Genomic DNA, 18,873 nt, shown 5'->3' with positions numbered 1-18,873 from the left:
CTGGGAATCAGTTCATGTGAATGGGGTTGTCTTAGTGGCAAGCAGATGGATTTCTGCAAACATCATTCAGGTGAATGGAACCGATTTTCAGTTGCAGAAATCTGCTGCGGTGAAGGTGCCCTAATACTGTGAAAAGCAGACAAATCAGCTACTACGATATCAGATCTGCAGACAGCGAGGGCCATGAGGCCAACAAAACGTCCTCACCTGCTGTTATACAGGAGACGCAGCTCCGTGCGGTAAAGCCCTGTTCAGATCACCGTTCTGACCTACACTTAGTGTGTACAAAGCGAAACAGTCATATATTCAGAGGACAAAATAATGTCCTTCTGACCTCTGCAGGGGAAATAGCATGGACCAGTACGTAGACTGCTTTATTCCATACAATGGGCACAGTGGAAGAAAACAAGCTCATACTGCACCTTACACTTACTTTTATCTTCAGCAACAGACACCGTATCGCACTGTACGCCGAGGTCTCTGCTGAAGGTATGTGGCGGGGCTTTTCCCATCACATACATCGCACAGAGGCCATTATGGACATCAGAAGAACTTCTGCGAGTGAAATAAGCTGCCAGGCCCGCTATGACAGCTCCAATGGGGACGAAGGATTGGGCGTGCCAGATCTTTACTTCCTCTGAAATATAAGCCATTGGGGGAGAGCTGGGAGACCCCCATACATATTACATTGTTCATTCAGTGGAACTTATCTTAAGACCAGAGGCAGATTGTGTGCGTGATCTACTATAATGATGGAAAGCCACAACATTACTCTACGATCCCTCAGAAGACCAACAAAGCCATTGTAATCTAACTGTCACTCCGCTAGCTTCACAGTAAGATGAACGGCAGGCATAAAGATGATCTACCAAGGGGGCTCCCGATTCTAGTCTCCGATCTGCATGAGGGTACAAGCATCCACCAATGTCGCGGGCACCCACCTCATTAGACACCCACCTCATTTTCAGATGCCACTGTGCCCTAATACTTATCTCTTTCGTTAAAAAAAAAACCTGTAATAACAGAGACTCCAGTAGTGCGAGAAGAGCGGGAAATGAAGGGAGCAGAGGGGTGTAATAAGCATTTGTTTATTTCACGATTGTGAACAGGTAAGTCCGACACCGAGAACCCGCTGCTTCTTTCCAAGAGTGAGTAGGGTTAATACCATGAGCTCGATTGTCCAGAAGAATGACACTGCTGCATTCTCGGGATGAGCTGGTTTCTGGTGACAGGACATTCCAGTGCCTACACCGGCCGGCAGCACAGGTGCACTGTGGTCTCACCTGAAGCGCAGGAGGTGCACCAGTCACTAGCAGCGTGTCTCTCTTGTCTGCTTGCAGGCCAGCATCACAGACGATATCTGTATATGCCGGGGAAGCAAGCTCTTCACAATGACCTTGGCAAGCCGCTAATTCCATTCGCCTTTTTAATTACGTTGGCCCAGTGGGTGGGTCAGTGTTCCTGGGACTGTCCATCCTCCGAGTACTGCAGGCTGGTTCGTAATTTGTACATGTGGTTTAGGGACTCCGTTAAAAAAGTTCCAATGGTGTTAATTTCCATCAGCGTTAAGTTATCCAGCTGGCAAATGAGAAGAGAGAGACTTGTAACAGCAGGGACTGCACAGGCAGGTGGACAATGAGGCGCGTTTAATCAGAGGAGGCTTAGCCGGATGCGCAGTTACTCCGCCAAGTTGGACAAAGGCTCAGAGAATCACAGTTGTCTATCAATCTCTAAAATGACAATCGCTTCACTAGCCAATCTGAGCATCGGCCCGAGCTCTCAGAGCAGACATTCCCGTCCACGTGTCCCTCTTCACGCCGTCGGCTGTGTAATGTGACCGCTCCGCAGCGATAACCAAACATTTACATTTCTGATTTTCTGCACATTAAACCTCAGTAATGAGCAAACAGAGAACAATCTCCCCCAAATCACAGTTCGGGCCCTGTCCGTACCTTGGCGTGGGCTTCCTGTTCCCGCACAAAGCTGTCAGCAGACAATCGGAGCTTGGCGATCCGAGTGTCCCACGTGTCCTTAACAAGCGTCCTGATCTCGTCAGCCTTTGGGATGTTGTCAGAGGCACTAAGAGGAGGAAACAACGATCATGTGTACATGTGACAATGACAGGCATGGCGTGGATAACATACATGCAGTGGATACGGATGTAACATACAACAAAAAATCTGGATTCACAGGGGGTCATTTACAAAGACCGGCTCTTTACGCTGGTCATTTTCTCCTCAGCTGGAGGATTTGCCTAAGTAATAAGGCGAGCGCCTCGTCCGCACCTCCAGCAGTCCGTGCGCCTGAGGTAAAACTAAACCAGTCCCTGACTAGAGTAGCCTTTATTTATAGGGCTGCAGCGAACGATTATTTGAACAATCAATTAGTTGTCGATAATTTCATCGATCCGGAAAAAAACACCAAAATGCCTCAGCCCACATGGTCAGGGCTGAGGCTAGCCCTCTTCTTACATGCTATGTTGCCTGTTGCAGAGAAGAGGCGTTCCGATGGTGTGGATGTACTTGGGATAGACAAGACAAATAGGGGAGGGGGATCTGTGGATGGCACTGTTATGGGGGGGGGGGGGGGAGCACTGTTATGGGGAGGGGGATCTGTGGCTGGCACCGTTATGGGGAGGGGGGGACGATCTGTGGCTGGTACCGTTATGGGGAGGGGGGGGGCGATCTGTGGCTGGCACCGTTATGGGGAGAGGGGGGGGCGATCTGTGGATGGCACCGTTATGGGGAGAGGGGGGGGCGATCTGTGGATGGCACCGTTATGGGGAGAGGGGGGGGGCGATCTGTGGATGGCACCGTTATGGGGAGAGGGGGGGGCGATCTGTGGATGGCACCGTTATGGGGAGAGGGGGGGGCGATCTGTGGATGGCACCGTTATGGGGAGAGGGGGGGGCGATCTGTGGATGGCACCGTTATGGGGAGAGGGGGGGGCGATCTGTGGATGGCACCGTTATGGGGAGAGGGGGGGGGCGATCTGTGGATGGCACCGTTATGGGGAGAGGGGGGGGCGATCTGTGGATGGCACCGTTATGGGGAGAGGGGGGGGCGATCTGTGGATGGCACCGTTATGGGGAGAGGGGGGGGCGATCTGTGGATGGCACCGTTATGGGGAGAGGGGGGGGCGATCTGTGGATGGCACCGTTATGGGGAGAGGGGGGGGCGATCTGTGGATGGCACCGTTATGGGGAGAGGGGGGGGGCGATCTGTGGATGGCACCGTTATGGGGAGAGGGGGGGGGCGATCTGTGGATGGCACCGTTATGGGGAGAGGGGGGGCGATCTGTGGATGGCACCGTTATGGGGAGAGGGGGGGGGGCGATCTGGGATGGCACCGTTATGGGGAGAGGGGGGGGCGATCTGTGGATGGCACCATTATGGGGAGAGGGGGGGGGCGATCTGTGGATGGCACCATTATGGGGAGGGGGGCAATCTGTGGATGGCACCATTATGGGGAGGGGGGGCGATCTGTGGATGGCACCATTATGGGGAGGGGGGCGATCTGTGGATGGCCCATTATGGGGAGGGGGGCGATCTGTGGATGGCACCATTATGGGGAGGGGGGCGATCTGTGGATGGCACCATTATGGGGAGGGGGGCGATCTGTGGATGGCACCATTATGGGGAGGGGGGCGATCTGTGGATGGCACCATTATGGGGAGGGGGGCGATCTGTGGATGGCACCATTATGGGGAAGGGGGGCGATCTGTGGATGGCACCATTATGGGGAGGGGGGCGATCTGTGGATGGCACCGTTATGGGGAGGGGGGGCGATCTGTGGATGGCACCGTTATGGGGAGGGGGCGATCTGTGGATGGCACCATTATGGGGAGGGGGGCGATCTGTGGATGGCACCATTATGGGGAGGGGGGCGATCTGTGGATGGCACCGTTATGGGGAGGGGGGGCGATCTGTGGATGGCACCGTTATGGGGAGGGGGGGCGATCTGTGGATGGCACCGTTATGGGGAGGGGGGGCGATCTGTGGATGGCACCGTTATGGGGAGGGGGGGCGATCTGTGGATGGCACTGTTATGGGGAGGGGGGGCGATCTGTAGGGGGGGGAATCTATAGATAACACTCTATAGCATCTTATGCTATATGTGTCATCCACAGATCTCCCCGTAACAGTGTTTTCCAATACACCGGCCCCGCCGCTCACATCAGTATAATATCTAAAGACTATTAACTGGCAGTAACTTTTACTTGAACTTTAAATCAGCGCGGTGATCTTTATTACCTTACAAATACAATGAAGCTCCGGTAACAGGCAGAGCAGGCGGCGGCGTAACGTCGCTCACTCACGTGACGCGCCTGCTCCCCCCACTTTATAAATGAAGCAGGTGCGTCATGTGAGTAAGTGACGTTACGCTGCCGCCCGCTCTGCCTGTTACCGGAGCTTAATTGTAAGGTAATAAAAATGTGCCGATTTAAAGTTCAAGTAAAAGCTACTGCCGGTTAAAGGACCCGCAGGCACAGCGCCTGACCGCCCGCATAGCAACGAATCGGCCGATTATTCGATAACAGGATTTGTCGACAACGAATCCCGTTATCGAATATTATCAATAACTTCGATTAATCGTTGCAGCCCTATTTATTTATTTTTTACTTGTAAATCTTAAAAAATCTGCCAAAGTCCAAGCCCCAAGTGGAGAGGACGATGTAAAAACACCTGTACGTCCAAATATTGTCTCCCGGGAGTCTAAAAAGATATAAAAAAGGGGTCTTGCATCTATTTTAACAACAAAACCTGGTGTAAAAATGTTCATAAAAGACCCCTCCCCCCAGTCTCCAATCGTGCAGGTTAACACCTTCATGACCTCCGCTGTATATGTACGGCAGAAGTCGGATATTTAAACGTGGCGTCTGGTTGCACTGGGTTTCTGCTGTGGATGTGTAATCAGCCATAAGGCTGATCGTATACATTTCACCCCTCAGATGCTGTGGTCAAATGTAATTACCACAGCTAAGCAGCCCGGAAGCGTGAGCCGCGTGCTCCCGGTCCGGAAACAGCGTTCCCCGGCTGAGATTAGGGAACCTGCTCTCTGGAGGCGCCTGGAGATGGCAGCCTCAGCAAGTAGCTCTGTCTTTGTTTTATGTGTTTTTGTTTTTCAACATTGCCTTGTGCAACCCAACACGGATAGCCTTCACCAGAGAACAATTACTGAGCTCAGAACGTAGCGCTATCAAATCTACCTCTGGATATTATGTCTACGCTTGACCTTCTGGGAGTTCTAACCAGTGGAGCCACGGTGCTGAATCAGGCAGTGAAGCTTAAAAGAGGCAAGCGCTCCGGGATCCAGGCTCGCTTTCGGCATAGAGGACTGCGCTCTCCACTACCTGGAATCGTACTCTCTAATGTCAGGTCGATATGCAACAAACTAGATGAGCTTCAACTACTGACCAGGACAAAGAAGGACTTCTATCTCTCTGCTTCACAGAAACCTGGCTGTCTGAGCTTATTCCAGACAAGGCTCTGCAGATTATTGGATTTAGTCTACAGATCTGACCGGGACCCACTTATCACTGGCAAAACCAAAGGAGGAGGACTCTGCTTCTATATTAAAGTGGTGTATGGATGTCACAGTTATTAAGAGGCCATGCTCGGCTGGAAACACTCTTCATAAACACTTGACCACTGTTACACTACGACTAAGAACTCGTATCACTGTCAGCAGAGCAGCTCTGGGGAACTCTGACCGTGCGGCGAGACCGCTCATCCCAACATACAGACTGAAAACTGCCAAACCTGTAGTGACCACCGTCAAGATATGGAATAGAGAAAAACTACAGAGCTGCTTTGATTCTACAGACTGGAATATATTCCAAGAATCCACTGACGCTGTGACATCATATATTACCTTTTGCGAAGAGTCCTGCATCCCCATCAAAAAGTGCACGAGGTACAACGATAAACCCTGGTTTACATTGTATCTTAGGAAGCTGCGCCTCGATAAAGAAAGGGCGTATCGTACAGGCGATAAAGTCCTCTACAAAGCTGCAGAAGGCCATCACTGCCGCAAAAAACAATAATTCAAAAAGAGACTCGAAGAAAAATGTTGCACAATGGAGTCTTCCACAATATGGAAGTCTCTACATCAAATTACCAACTACAGAAGGAAAGCCCCCAATCATTAGATAACCTGCAGCTTGCAAATGAGCTGAACACAATTTATTGTAGGTTTGATACAACCAACAATTCGCATATTTTGCATCTCTGTTCCAACAGGCAAACCGAGCACTGCAGCCAGTCAACGTCTGCACCCCTGCGGTGCCCCAGCATCTACACAACACAACCTGCTGACCTGTCCCCAAAATGGCATCCACTATCAATAAGCCAATTAGATGTAATATTCAGAAAACAGCCGGCCCAGACTGTCTGCGAAATGTCTAAACTTCTGCGCTGGTCAGCTAGCCTTTGTTTTCACAGAAATATTTAGAACATCTCTGGAACGCTCAATGGTCCCTGCCTGTTTTAAACGCTCAACCATTGCCCAGTTCCTAAAAAATCTAAACCAACAAGTCTAAATGACAATAGGCCTGTTCCTCCTACATCATTGGTCATGAAAGCATTTGAAAAACTGATAATGGCTCATCTGAAATCCATCCCAGATCCCCTGCTGGACTTTGCAATTTGCCTACAGGTCTAATAGATATGCAGATGACGCTGTAAACGTGTATGCCTTATGTGCTAGAACATCTAGACTCTCCGGGAACCTATGCCAGAATTTTGTGTGTGGATTTCAGCTCTGCATTTAATACCATTGCTGCTACACAGCAAGCTCTGCCACCTACGCAGACCTGGAACCATCTGCAAATGGATAACCAGTTTCTTAACCGACAGGAGACAGCAGGTTAGGCTTAGGAGACACACCTCAAGCTCTTTGGCAGTCAGTACTGGGCGCTTTCCCCACAGCTCTACTCACTGTACACCAATGACTATCTCCACAGACCCATCTGTCAAGGTTTGCTTATTACATAACAGTAGATGGTCTCATACAAAATGGGGATGAGTCTGCATAGAGGCATGAAGTGGGACAGCTTTCCTCCTGATGCAGAAACAACAACTTGGAACTTAATGCTCTTAAGACCATGGAGATGATAATAGACTATAGGAGACCCCCCCCCCCCCCCCCCCCCCCCCAAGTACCTCCCCCTAATCATAAATGGATCTACAGTAACCCAAGTAGAGTCATTCAAGTTTCTTAGGACGACAATTTCCAACAACCTACAATCAAGAAAGCGCAGCAGAGGATGTACCACCTACGGCAGCTGAAAGTCTGGCCTACCACACAAATGAATGGTGCAGTTCTACACCGCGATCATCAAACCCATCATGACCTCATCTATGACTGTATGGCTCGGCTCCTGCTCAGTATTAGAGAAGGTGAGACTGCAGCGCATCATCCGAACAGCGGAAAGGATAACTGGCTGCAGCTTACCTTCCCTGCAGGATCTTCACGCTAGCAGGTGTAGAAAGAGAGCGGCAAAGAATGCCTCAGACCCCTCACCCTGCTCACGCCATCTTCCAGCCTATGCCTTCAGGAGTGAGATACCGTTCAGTGGCTACTATAACCTCCAGGCACAGGAACCGCTTTTTCCCTCAGGCAGTTGCCTTGCTTAATGCAGAACCGCGCTAAAGCTGCTATGACTTGGAAGCATTACAGCACAGAACTGAAAACGAACACTACTCCCTGTTTATTGCCACTAAAACATCCACACGGTCTGCCCTTGCCCGGCACCATCCACACTGTCTGCCCTTGCCCGGCACCAGCCACACTGTCCGTCAAGCAACTGCCAAGTCAAATTCCTTGTAAGTGCAAACTTATTTGGCCAAATAAAGTGATTCTGATTCTGTTACACTGCACTAATAGTCCAGAGCCTGAAGCAAGCTTCAGAGTCTATTACAGGAATATACCAATACAGGCCACTAGGTGGTAGCACTGTACTGTTATGTTGAAAATGCAGTGTTAATTGAAGGCGATTTCGCAAGCAAGTTCATTCAGTTTTGTATGGGATCGCGTTCAGTATACAAACAACATCTCTTAGCAACCATCAATGAAAAACGCAAGCCAGTGCAGAAGGGATGCGATTTTCACGCAGCCCCATTCACTTCTATGGGGCCAGCATTGCGTGAAAAACGCAAAATATAGAACATGCTGCGATTTTCACGCAACACACAAGTGCTTATGAAACGAATGTGTCCGGATTCAGTGCGGGTGCTATGTATTCGCATTGCGCATTGCACCCGCGCAGAGTACTCGCTCGTCTGCCAGGGGCCTAATGATTACCAGTTATAGTCACCCAGCGTGACTTAACAAAAGAAAAAAAGAAAACTATTATTTCCAAAGGAATGAAAGAAAAAAAAAAAAAAAAAAAAAAAGAGCCCTCACACAGCTTCATAGTTCTAGGGGTCAGAATATGGTGATAAAAAAGTAAGATTTGTTAAAGTGAATGAGGCCAAACACTGACAGCCCAGTGATTGCAATGAGCAGTGGATTCACACGTGGCCCTGACAAACAGCTGCAGTTTACTCATGGATGAGGCCCAGGGCTAGTTTCAAACTGCTGTTAGGCGAGCTTACTGGATCCGGCATTGCAGGATGTTACAGGAATGGCCGCCAGGGCCCAAGCTGCATATGTTACCAGTGTACAATATTATCCATTTACCACAGACCTGCGCCATTTAGGAGAACGATCCATCCAATAAAAGCAACGACAGGAAACTAAGTAAATCTACTTTCACACCTGCGTTGGGTGCGGATCTGTCTGGTATCTGCAAAGACGGATCCGCACCTATAAATGCAAGCGCTGGTATCCGTTCAGAACGCATTCGTCTGCATTATTCTGTCCAAAAAAAATCTAAGTCTAAGTGTAAGTCAAAGGGATCCATCCTGACTTACATCGAAAGTCAATGAGGGATGGATCAGTTTACAATTGCAACATATTGTGTCAATCTAAACCGATCCGTCCCCATTGACTTACCGTACATTGTAAGTCAGGACGGATCCGTTTGGCTCTGCATCGCTAGGCGGACACTAAAACGCTGAAAGCAGCGTTTTGGTGTCCGCCACCAGAGCGAAATGGGGGCGGAACGGAGCCAAACTGATGCATTCTGAACAGATCCTTAGGCCTCGTTCACACTTCAGTGTTGGGTCAGTGATTTCCATCAGTGATTTGTGAGCTAAAACCAGGTGCAACTCTAAACACAGAACAGGAGCAGATCTTTCCCTTCTACCTCATGTCTGTGGAGGCTCCATTTCTGGTTTTGGCTCACAAATCACTGATGGAAATCACTGACCAAACACTGAAGTGTGAACGAGGCCTTATCCATTCAGAATGCATTCAGGCTAAACTGATCCCCCCGGGGGTGAAACGACATCACTGCTGCCCATACACCTCAAATAATATACAGGAGGTGACGTCACCACTGCCCATACACCTCAAATAATATACAGGAGGTGACGTCACCGCTGCCCATACACCTCAAATAATATACAGGAGGTGACGTCACCGCTGCCCATACACCTCAAATAATATACAGGAGGTGACGTCACCGCTGCCCATACACTCCGTTTGGGGCCGCTTGTGAGAACCTTGAAACGGATCTCACAGGCGGACCCTGAAACGCCAGTGTGAAAGTAGCCTAAGTAGTGGAGATAAAATGAAATGGACTGCCGAGGATGCGTGTACACACCATGGTCTGATACCCCACCTCTGCCACACTCTTGGCACGTATTTGCTTTACTTACTGGTTTAACAATAACTTGGTAAGTTCCATGTAGTGGGCACTGGGCATCGGTGTGAAGGTCTCCTCCCTCCGTTCATTGTCTCGGATTTCCTCCAGCTTTTCTAAAATAAAGATATCTGTAATTAACACATTGTGTCTGCATGTAAACCACCCGCCCCACGTGCCCCCGGGGGTGAAACGTCCGCACACTCAGGACTGCAGCGACCACAGTAAGTATGACATGAAGAGTCCTGATCACATGGTGTCTGCACATTAGATGATGAAACCTTGGTGGTCTTTAAACTGGGACCCCCTGCCCCCGAGCAGAAGTGTGGCAGGAGGCATCCAGAAATCTTCACTATAAGGGAGTCCACGTGGCGTGGCAGAACTGAAAGCACTTCAGCTCAGATCTCATCATGTGAAGGCATGCTCTGGGATGACACCGCAGAGGAGAAAAGCGGAGCGGGCCCCTGCTTTGTCATTCTAGGGCGCAGAGGGGACCCAAGGTCCGAGCACTAATCATGTCTTTAATAGAGGGGGACAGAACCGTCTCTCACCAACGTCCATCCACTCCGGAGGAACAATGCGGCATTTCTGGCGCTGCTTCAGGTTGATGGCCAGCCACAGAGGCACCTGCACAGGGAGACCCGGGTTAAAGGGACCTATGTCACCCTGGAGAAGAGCAGAAATATGGGTCAGAGCATAAACAGCACAAGGGACGTGCACAAAGTAATGGCTGAAACACAGTAATAATATACAGGAGGTGACGTCACCGCTGCCCATACACCTGTCCTAATATACAGGAGGTGACGTCACCGCTGCCCATACACCTGTCCTAATATACAGGAGGTGACGTCACCGCTGCCCATACACCTGTCCTAATATACAGGAGGTGACGTCACCGCTGCCCATACACCTCAAATAATATACAGGAGGTGACGTCACCGCTGCCCATACACCTCAAATAATATACAGGAGGTGACGTCACCGCTGCCCATACACCTGTCCTAATATACAGGAGGTGACATCACCGCTGCCCATACACCTGTCCTAGAGGTGACATCACCGCTGCCCATACACCTCAAATAATATACAGGAGGTGACGTCACCGCTGCCCATACACCTGTCCTAATATACAGGAGGTGACATCACCGCTGCCCATACACCTGTCCTAATATACAGGAGGTGACGTCACCACTGCCCATACACCTGTCCTAGAGGTGACGTAACCACTGCCCATATACCTCAAATAATATACAGGAGGTGACGTCACCGCTGCCCATACACCTCAAATAATATACAGGAGGTGACGTCACCGCTGCCCATACACCTCAAATAATATACAGGAGGTGACATCACCGCTGCCCATACACCTGTCCTAGAGGTGACATCACCGCTGCCCATACACCTCAAATAATATACAGGAGGTGACGTCACCGCTGCCCATACACCTGTCCTAATATACAGGAGGTGACATCACCGCTGCCCATACACCTGTCCTAGAGGTGACATCACCGCTGCCCATACACCTCAAATAATATACAGGAGGTGACGTCACCGCTGCCCATACACCTCAAATAATATACAGGAGGTGACGTCACCGCTGCCCATACACCTGTCCTAATATACAGGAGTTGACATCACCGCTGCCCATACACCTGTCCTAGAGGTGACATCACCGCTGCCCATACACCTCAAATAATATACAGGAGGTGACGTCACCGCTGCCCATACACCTGTCCTAATATACAGGAGGTGACATCACCGCTGCCCATACACCTGTCCTAGAGGTGACGTCACCGCTGCCCATACACCTCAAATAATATACAGGAGGTGACGTCACCGCTGCCCATACACCTCAAATAATATACAGGAGGTGACGTCACCGCTGCCCATACACCTGTCCTAATATACAGGAGGTGACATCACCGCTGCCCATACACCTCAAATAATATACAGGAGGTGACGTCACCGCTGCCCATACACCTCAAATAATATACAGGAGGTGACGTCACCGCTGCCCATACACCTGTCCTAATATACAGGAGGTGACATCACCGCTGCCCATACACCTCAAATAATATACAGGAGGTGACGTCACCGCTGCCCATACACCTCAAATAATATACAGGAGGTGACGTCACCGCTGCCCATACACCTCAAATAATATACAGGAGGTGACATCACCGCTGCCCATACACCTCAAATAATATACAGGAGGTGACATCACCGCTACCCATACACCTCAAATAATATACAGGAGGTGACGTCACCGCTGCCCATACACCTCAAATAATATACAGGAGGTGACATCACCGCTGCCCATACACCTCAAATAATATACAGGAGGTGACATCACCGCTGCCCATACACCTGTCCTAATATACAGGAGGTGACATCACCGCTGCCCATACACCTCAAATAATATACAGGAGGTGACTTCACCGCTGCCCATACACCTGTCCTAATATACAGGAGGTGACATCACCGCTGCCCATACACCTCAAATAATATACAGGAGGTGACGTCACCGCTGCCCATACACCTGTCCTAATATACAGGAGGTGACATCACCGCTGCCCATACACCTCAAATAATATACAGGAGGTGACGTCACCGCTGCCCATACACCTCAAATAATATACAGGAGGTGACGTCACCGCTGCCCATACACCTCAAATAATATACAGGAGTTGACGTCACCGCTGCCCATACACCTCAAATAATATACAGGAGGTGACGTCACCGCTGCCCATACACCTCAAAAATATACAGGAGGTGACGTCACCGCTGCCCATACACCTGTCCTAATATACAGGAGGTGACATCACCGCTGCCCATACACCTGTCCTAGAGGTGACATCACCGCTGCCCATACACCTCAAATAATATACAGGAGGTGACGTCACCGCTGCCCATACACCTGTCCTAATATACAGGAGGTGACATCACCGCTGCCCATACACCTGTCCTAATATACAGGAGGTGACATCACCGCTGCCCATACACCTGTCCTAATATACAGGAGGTGACATCACCGCTGCCCATACACCTGTCCTAATATACAGGAGGTGACATCACCGCTGCCCATACACCTGTCCTAGAGGTGACATCACCGCTGCCCATACACCTGTCCTAGAGGTGACATCACCGCTGCCCATACACCTCAAATAATATACAGGAGGTGACGTCACCGCTGCCCATACCCCTGTCCTAATATACAGGAGGTGACGTCACCGCTGCCCATACACCTGTCCTAATATACAGGAGGTGACGTCACCGCTGCCCATACACCTGTCCTAATATACAGGAGGTGACATCACCGCTGCCCATACACCTGTCCTAATATACAGGAGGTGACATCACCGCTGCCCATACACCTGTCCTAATATACAGGAGGTGACATCACCGCTGCCCATACACCTCAAATAATACACAGGAGGTGACGTCACCACTGTCCATACACCTGTCCTAACAGGTGACGTCACCACTGTCCATACACCTGTCCTAACAGGTGACGTCACCACTGTCCATACACCTGTCCTAACAGGTGACGTCACCACTGTCCATACACCTGTCCTAATATACAGGAGGTGACGTCACCACTGTCCATACACCTGTCCTAACAGGAGGTGACGTCACCACTGTCCATACACCTGCCAATATACAGAATATGACGTCACTACCCGCCCTGACATCTACAATATTCATGACGCGTCCTAGAAGCACAAGCCTCAGGATACCGCCAGCGTAATGCTGGTACTTGTGGTTCTGCGACATGACCTGGCCGCCCCAGAAGAAACACGCCTCTCACCCCGATGAGGTACACCTTGTCCAGGCTGAAGTTGGGGATAATCGTCACCAGTTCCTTCTCGGCCAAAAACTCCACCTCAGAAGCATCCATCTCCTTCGCCGCGCTCCTGTCCCGCAGCCTCCGCCCACAGATTTCCCGCGCTGTCGTCCTCGCCAATCAGAACAGAGATCAGTGTATGACGCGATGTTTGCGTCCTAAACCTCGCTCTGAAAAATCACATGGCTATTCATGAAATTGAGGCCTGGAACGCAGGCCCGCACCGGAAGTGACGACAATTAGCTGGGGGGGGGGGTGAAACAGGGTGCGCACGCGCGGCTATATACTCCCGCCACACATATCAGGAAGGAATACACTGCTGCGCACTCAGGGGTAGGGGGATCCGATGGAATAAGGTATAGTATTCTGACGGAACACCGGAGCTCTAACGGAAATCCTTACTTTGTGAAAATACCGTACGGCATGGATCAGCCATCTGGGGCTGTGGGGGCATTGCTGGCTTTGATCAGGTCGGTCTCTCCCAGCACTATCAGCCAGGGGGGTGCAGCATATTGGGGGGCGCTTGAGGAGCTCCATTCAAGTGATCAGAGCTTAGCCGCGCCGAGGCCAGTGATACTAGTCGAGACGTCACTGGGCCGGCAGTAGACGGTGAGAAGGCTGCTACCTTCTCAAACAGCTGATCGGCAGTGGGTCCCGGGTGTCCGATCCCCATCGATCAGATGCTGATGATCTATCCCAGTGTGCTTCTAGCTGTTGCGAAACTACAACTCACAGCATGCTGGGAGTTGTAGTTTTGCAACAGCTGGAGGCACACTGGTTGGGAAACACTGATCCAGAGGATAGATCATCAGTTTAAAAAAACTGCAGAACCCCTTTAATGTCATTTGCAGATTGGCTGTGTGTATGAGCAGTGTCTATGCCGACATACATTGCATTCAGGATTAGTCTAGTATAAAGTAGCTTTGTCTTTAAATTTCGTTATCTTTATCTTTGTGCATTTATCTTTTAATGCGACAGTGGTTTACAGATTCCCCCCCCCCCCTCAGCAGTGCAGGGACGTTTTAGGAAAACCATTGTTATCAAATGACAGTTGATAAAATACATCAGAGGGGGGGGGGGACAATGAATCCAGTTAACAGACTCCACTCCGTCTCCCTAATCGTACACAGAGGACATGCCTGCACCGTGGGGGTCATCTTTTGGAGCAGAGACTAAAGTCCTGCATGCAGTACTTTCGTCTCCGCTCCAGAATCATCTTCTGAGCGTAAACCTAACGGACCCCATTATAGTCTATGGGGTCCGTAGGCTCCGTTCGCCTCAGTTATGTGCCCAATCCGTCCTTTCCGTTCTCCTGCTCCTATAACGGAAAGGCTGAACACTGGTGTGAACTCAGCTTTAGAGACTTGTAGAATGAGAATTGTGTTCTGTTTTTATAGAAATGGAGACAAAGTACAAAGAGATCTTGAAGTTCCTCACTGCTGGAGAATACCCCTCCTGGTGTAGCAAGTCCCAGAAACAGAACTTCAGGCAAACCTCTGCTAAGTTTACAGTAAAGGGTAACTATCCGACATACAATCTTATTTGTTTGTAAAGATGGCTGCAATGAATGTTGCTCTTATTTTTTTTTACTTTCATTACAGAAGGAGAGCTCTTTGTTGGAGGAAGAAGAGTTATAAAGAGCGAGGAAGAAGCAAGGAGGATCTTCTTCGAATTTCATGCATTGCCCATTGGAGGACATGCAGGCATCAATCGAACCCGATCGGCCGTCTCCTCGAGGTTCTATTGGCATGGAATGACCATGGATATTGATAACTGGGTACACACTGATTATCTTTATATTTTACAATAATTCTGAAAGCCGTACACATGTTGACAGATCATTTCCAACAGATCCAGGAATGTGATAAATGCCAGAGGGTTGGGAAGCCTTTATCCGCTCCACAGCCGTTACAGTGTGCGAAGGTAACTATCTCCTATAGTATTGCATAACGTGTTAGTACATTGGTTTATTAAAAATAAAATCTATTTGTTTCATCACGTTAGGTCTCTGCTGTCTGGGAGCTTGTGGGGATTGGCCTAACGGGTCCTTTCACAAAGACAGTGGATGGTTTCCAGTACATTATGACGGCCACAGATTATTTTTCGAAGTGGGTGGAGGCCTTTCCTCTAAAAACAAAATGTGCTGCTGAGGTGGGACGCCATATTTGCTCCATGATCTACCGATATGGTTGTCCCAAACTAATACTTTCAGACCAGGGCGGAGAATTTGTCAATCAAGTAGGTGTACTATCAATTTCCTATTGCTGTTAAAACAAATATTTTGTAATATGTATGGTTATTATATATATATATTTATTTTTCTTTTAGCTCAACAACCAGATGTGCGGTCTATTGGGAATTGAAAGAAGCGTGACAACGGCGTATCACCCACAGAGCAATGGCCTGGATGAGAAGATGAATGATAACATAAAGAGGCAAGCTTTTTACTCCACTTCAAGTGCCATGCTTGTCTCCTCGCGGCTAGCCCTGTCCACGCTCTGCCTTTTTGGTTGAGATGATCAAATCTGCCGATCTCAGCCAATTTAGTGCCTTCTCATATGAAAGTATGGGAGGCTAATGCACGTGCTCTGCAGGACGCTGCACTCAGCATCTCCTCATAGAGATGCCTTTGAATCAGCAGAACGTCAATGGCGCGGAGACGCTGGCCCAGGAAAGAACTCTATGGAAGCAGGGACAGGCCACAGACACCAGTATACCTACATTCAGCTGAGAGCTATACATTCCACACTATTTGTGAGACTGTTGTAAATGTGTTTATCTTTCTTTTTCTTTTATTCCTTATAGAGCGCTCACTAAATTGGTGAATGACAAACAAAATAACTGGGACGTGTATCTAGATGCAACATTGTTTTCCATAAGGTCGAAGATCCAAACAACAACCAAATTTTCACCCTTTCTTTTGATGTACGGGAGGGAGGCAGTGTTCCCCGTCGAGGTTCCTGTTGAACTGCCGGTGAGTTGTTACTGATTTAGTATATGTAATAATTGTCTTAAATACTGATCTCGCCTCGTTCTGCTGCTTTATTCACATACAATTGTCCTAACTATTATCTGACCAAGTTTTCTGCCGTCGCTGTATTTACAGATAGTGTGCGGATGTAGACATGTAACTAATCACTATATATTTATTCATAAACATTGTAATCTCAATAATTATCACTTCTGATTTCCATTAATAGCTGTGACTGTACAACAAATGGCACTTTTATTTATCAATACAAAATTTCAATTTACTATTTTTATTTGAAAATTTGGTGTCTATTTGTATTTTTGTTCATGGTCGGGATACAGAATGAAGAAGAGGAGGAGGAGGGTTTCTGCTTGAGGCCAAACTCCTGCTCTCACAGATTGCATGTATAACAAGGCATTGGTCAGGTGTATGGATCACATTGCAGAGTGGTGGGCATGGCATGTTAATGTGTGTGGCCCTGTTGCTTCTGGGCATATAAGGCTGCGGAAGGTGCTCTGGTTGGTTTACGTGCCAAGCGTATGGTTTTGCTTCTTTTTGAAAGTGGGTGGGGGGGGGGAGTAAACCTCCTCGTAGTGTGATTGTCGCTACTGTACTCATAGTAATTTTGGTGGTTGAGGGGTGAAGTAGATGGGGTGTGGTGGCTGGGAGGTAAGCCTATAGTAAAGGTTGGTCCAGTTGTCTTGAAGTGGGTTGGTGTGTGTGTATTTTTATAATGTTTTAAAAAATGTTCTTCCCAGCTGTCGAACATCATTCTTCCGGAGGAGAAGACTTATGTTACTTTTGTAAATGAGCAGAAAACATCAATGGAGAAGATACAGGAAACAACAAAGAGAAATATTGAAACATCGAAGGAAAAGCATAAGATGATATATGCAAACAAAGTGCGGAAGAAACACCAGAATTTAGTTTACTCTGTTGCCGATGCGGCCAAGGCTGCAATTGTTGCTATGGACCATTCATACGCATTTCATACTCCAGATGTTTTGGACTGCATCTCCCATGATGGTGCTCCAGCTGTTATGGACTACTCCTCCCATGGTGGGACATCAGATGTTATGGACTACTCCTCCCATGATGGGACACCAGATGTTTTGGACTACACCTCCCACGATAGTACTCCAGTTGTTTTGGACTACACCTTCCATGATGGTACTCCAGCATTAGGAGAAATGTATTTCACCGTATCGGCACTGCCTAATGCTACCAACCTAGACGGCGATCACGGCACACAATGCTGAAGTCTCTGTGCAGACTGGAACAGCTTGTCACATGCCAGGTGACACTTTAAAGTCAATGCTCCACACTGGACATGAGCATCAAAGATGGGCCTCTTCACCCGCCTCGTGGTCCATAGGAGAACATGCTTGGCTGAGTTGTCACACACGTAGAGTTAGTGGCGTGACGGACACAAGGATCGTGGGAGCCACACCGTATGAAATAAAATAATTAGGAGGGCTATACGTACACAATGCATATTAAGACAGAGGACAGAATCCAGGGACAGATGTGGGGCAGTCCCTTGGGCTGGGGTGCAGTGACCGCTAGATTGGGGTGCAGTCTCTCAGCCTTCCCTAGTGAGTGACTTGGCTTTTGTTGTAAAAAGTGTCATAGCTTTGAGATATTGGAAATAAATATTTTGTCAAACTAGGGTTGCACAAAGGCATTATATACTGCGCAGCCCCTCCATCCAATACACTGTCCTACCGATGTACTGCAGAAATCCCCCTTTCCCCCAATCTGCTGCACCCACCCCCTAGCTGGCTGGGAGTAGGGAGTGACCTACCTGATCGAAGCCAGCCAGCAATGCATCTAAAGCGTGCTGTGTACGCGCGTGCGCATTGTGAGGGTAAGGAGAAAAGACTGTCCGATTGCCATACCTGAGGGTGCACGCGCAGTGTCCGTGAGTCATTGCTCCCTGTAATTTTACCTTACCCGTGCCGTGGTAGTGCGCTTGCGCTGAGGCGCACACCCCCGGAAGTTACGAGGGGTACGGGATTTTCACGAAGTAAGGATTTTTGTTAGAACACCGGCGCACTGTACTTGTAGATCACGTGCCTAAAAACAAGTGAATGCAGCAGATTCCGGCTGCAGCGGCTCATTAGACATTAACGCCAGGCCCGCCCTAAACCTCTCCGTTATGGCTCCTTTACCCTCCAGTAGTAGCCGTCTACCTTGTTAACCCCTTAATTGTGACCTTCAGGGTAGAGCACATCGTCCTCACCTCTCATCATCGTTGGGGTGTTACCCCCCCGGGTCTTATGGACATCATACAGGAGTTGAGATGGGGTCG

The 18,873-nt window shown here is 49.1% G+C and overlaps 1 protein-coding gene across 1 annotated transcript; it reads right to left on the bottom strand.

Moving 5' to 3' along the window:
- Positions 1 to 1,074: 1,074 nt before the first annotated feature.
- GINS2 (GINS complex subunit 2) lies at positions 1,075 to 13,684 on the bottom strand. Its single transcript, XM_044270751.1, has 5 exons — positions 13,556 to 13,684; positions 10,299 to 10,413; positions 9,764 to 9,863; positions 1,953 to 2,079; positions 1,075 to 1,578 (listed from the first exon to the last, which is right to left on the bottom strand). The coding sequence occupies exons 1-5, from the start codon at positions 13,643 to 13,645 to the stop codon at positions 1,453 to 1,455; spliced, it is 558 nt and encodes a 185-aa protein (XP_044126686.1). The 5' UTR covers positions 13,646 to 13,684; the 3' UTR covers positions 1,075 to 1,452.
- Between the last annotated feature and the right edge of the window lie 5,189 nt (positions 13,685 to 18,873).

This window comes from Bufo gargarizans, chromosome 10, assembly GCF_014858855.1.
Source record: "Bufo gargarizans isolate SCDJY-AF-19 chromosome 10, ASM1485885v1, whole genome shotgun sequence".
Lineage (NCBI taxonomy): Eukaryota > Metazoa > Chordata > Amphibia > Anura > Bufonidae > Bufo > Bufo gargarizans.
This window is presented reverse-complemented; position numbering and strand designations above follow the sequence as displayed.

Excerpts from the sequence above, each read along its gene's own strand:
- GINS2 (XM_044270751.1), bottom strand. The coding sequence starts at position 13,645 with ATGGATGCTTCTGAGGTGGAGTTTTTGGCCGAGAAGGAACTGGTGACG. Across the intron at positions 9,864-10,298 it reads TCCGGAGTGGATGGACGTTG|AAAAGCTGGAGGAAATCCGA; the intron begins GTGAGAGACGGT and ends TCTTTATTTTAG. Across the intron at positions 2,080-9,763 it reads ACCAAGTTATTGTTAAACCA|TGCCTCTGACAACATCCCAA; the intron begins GTAAGTAAAGCA and ends TCCTCCTCTTAG.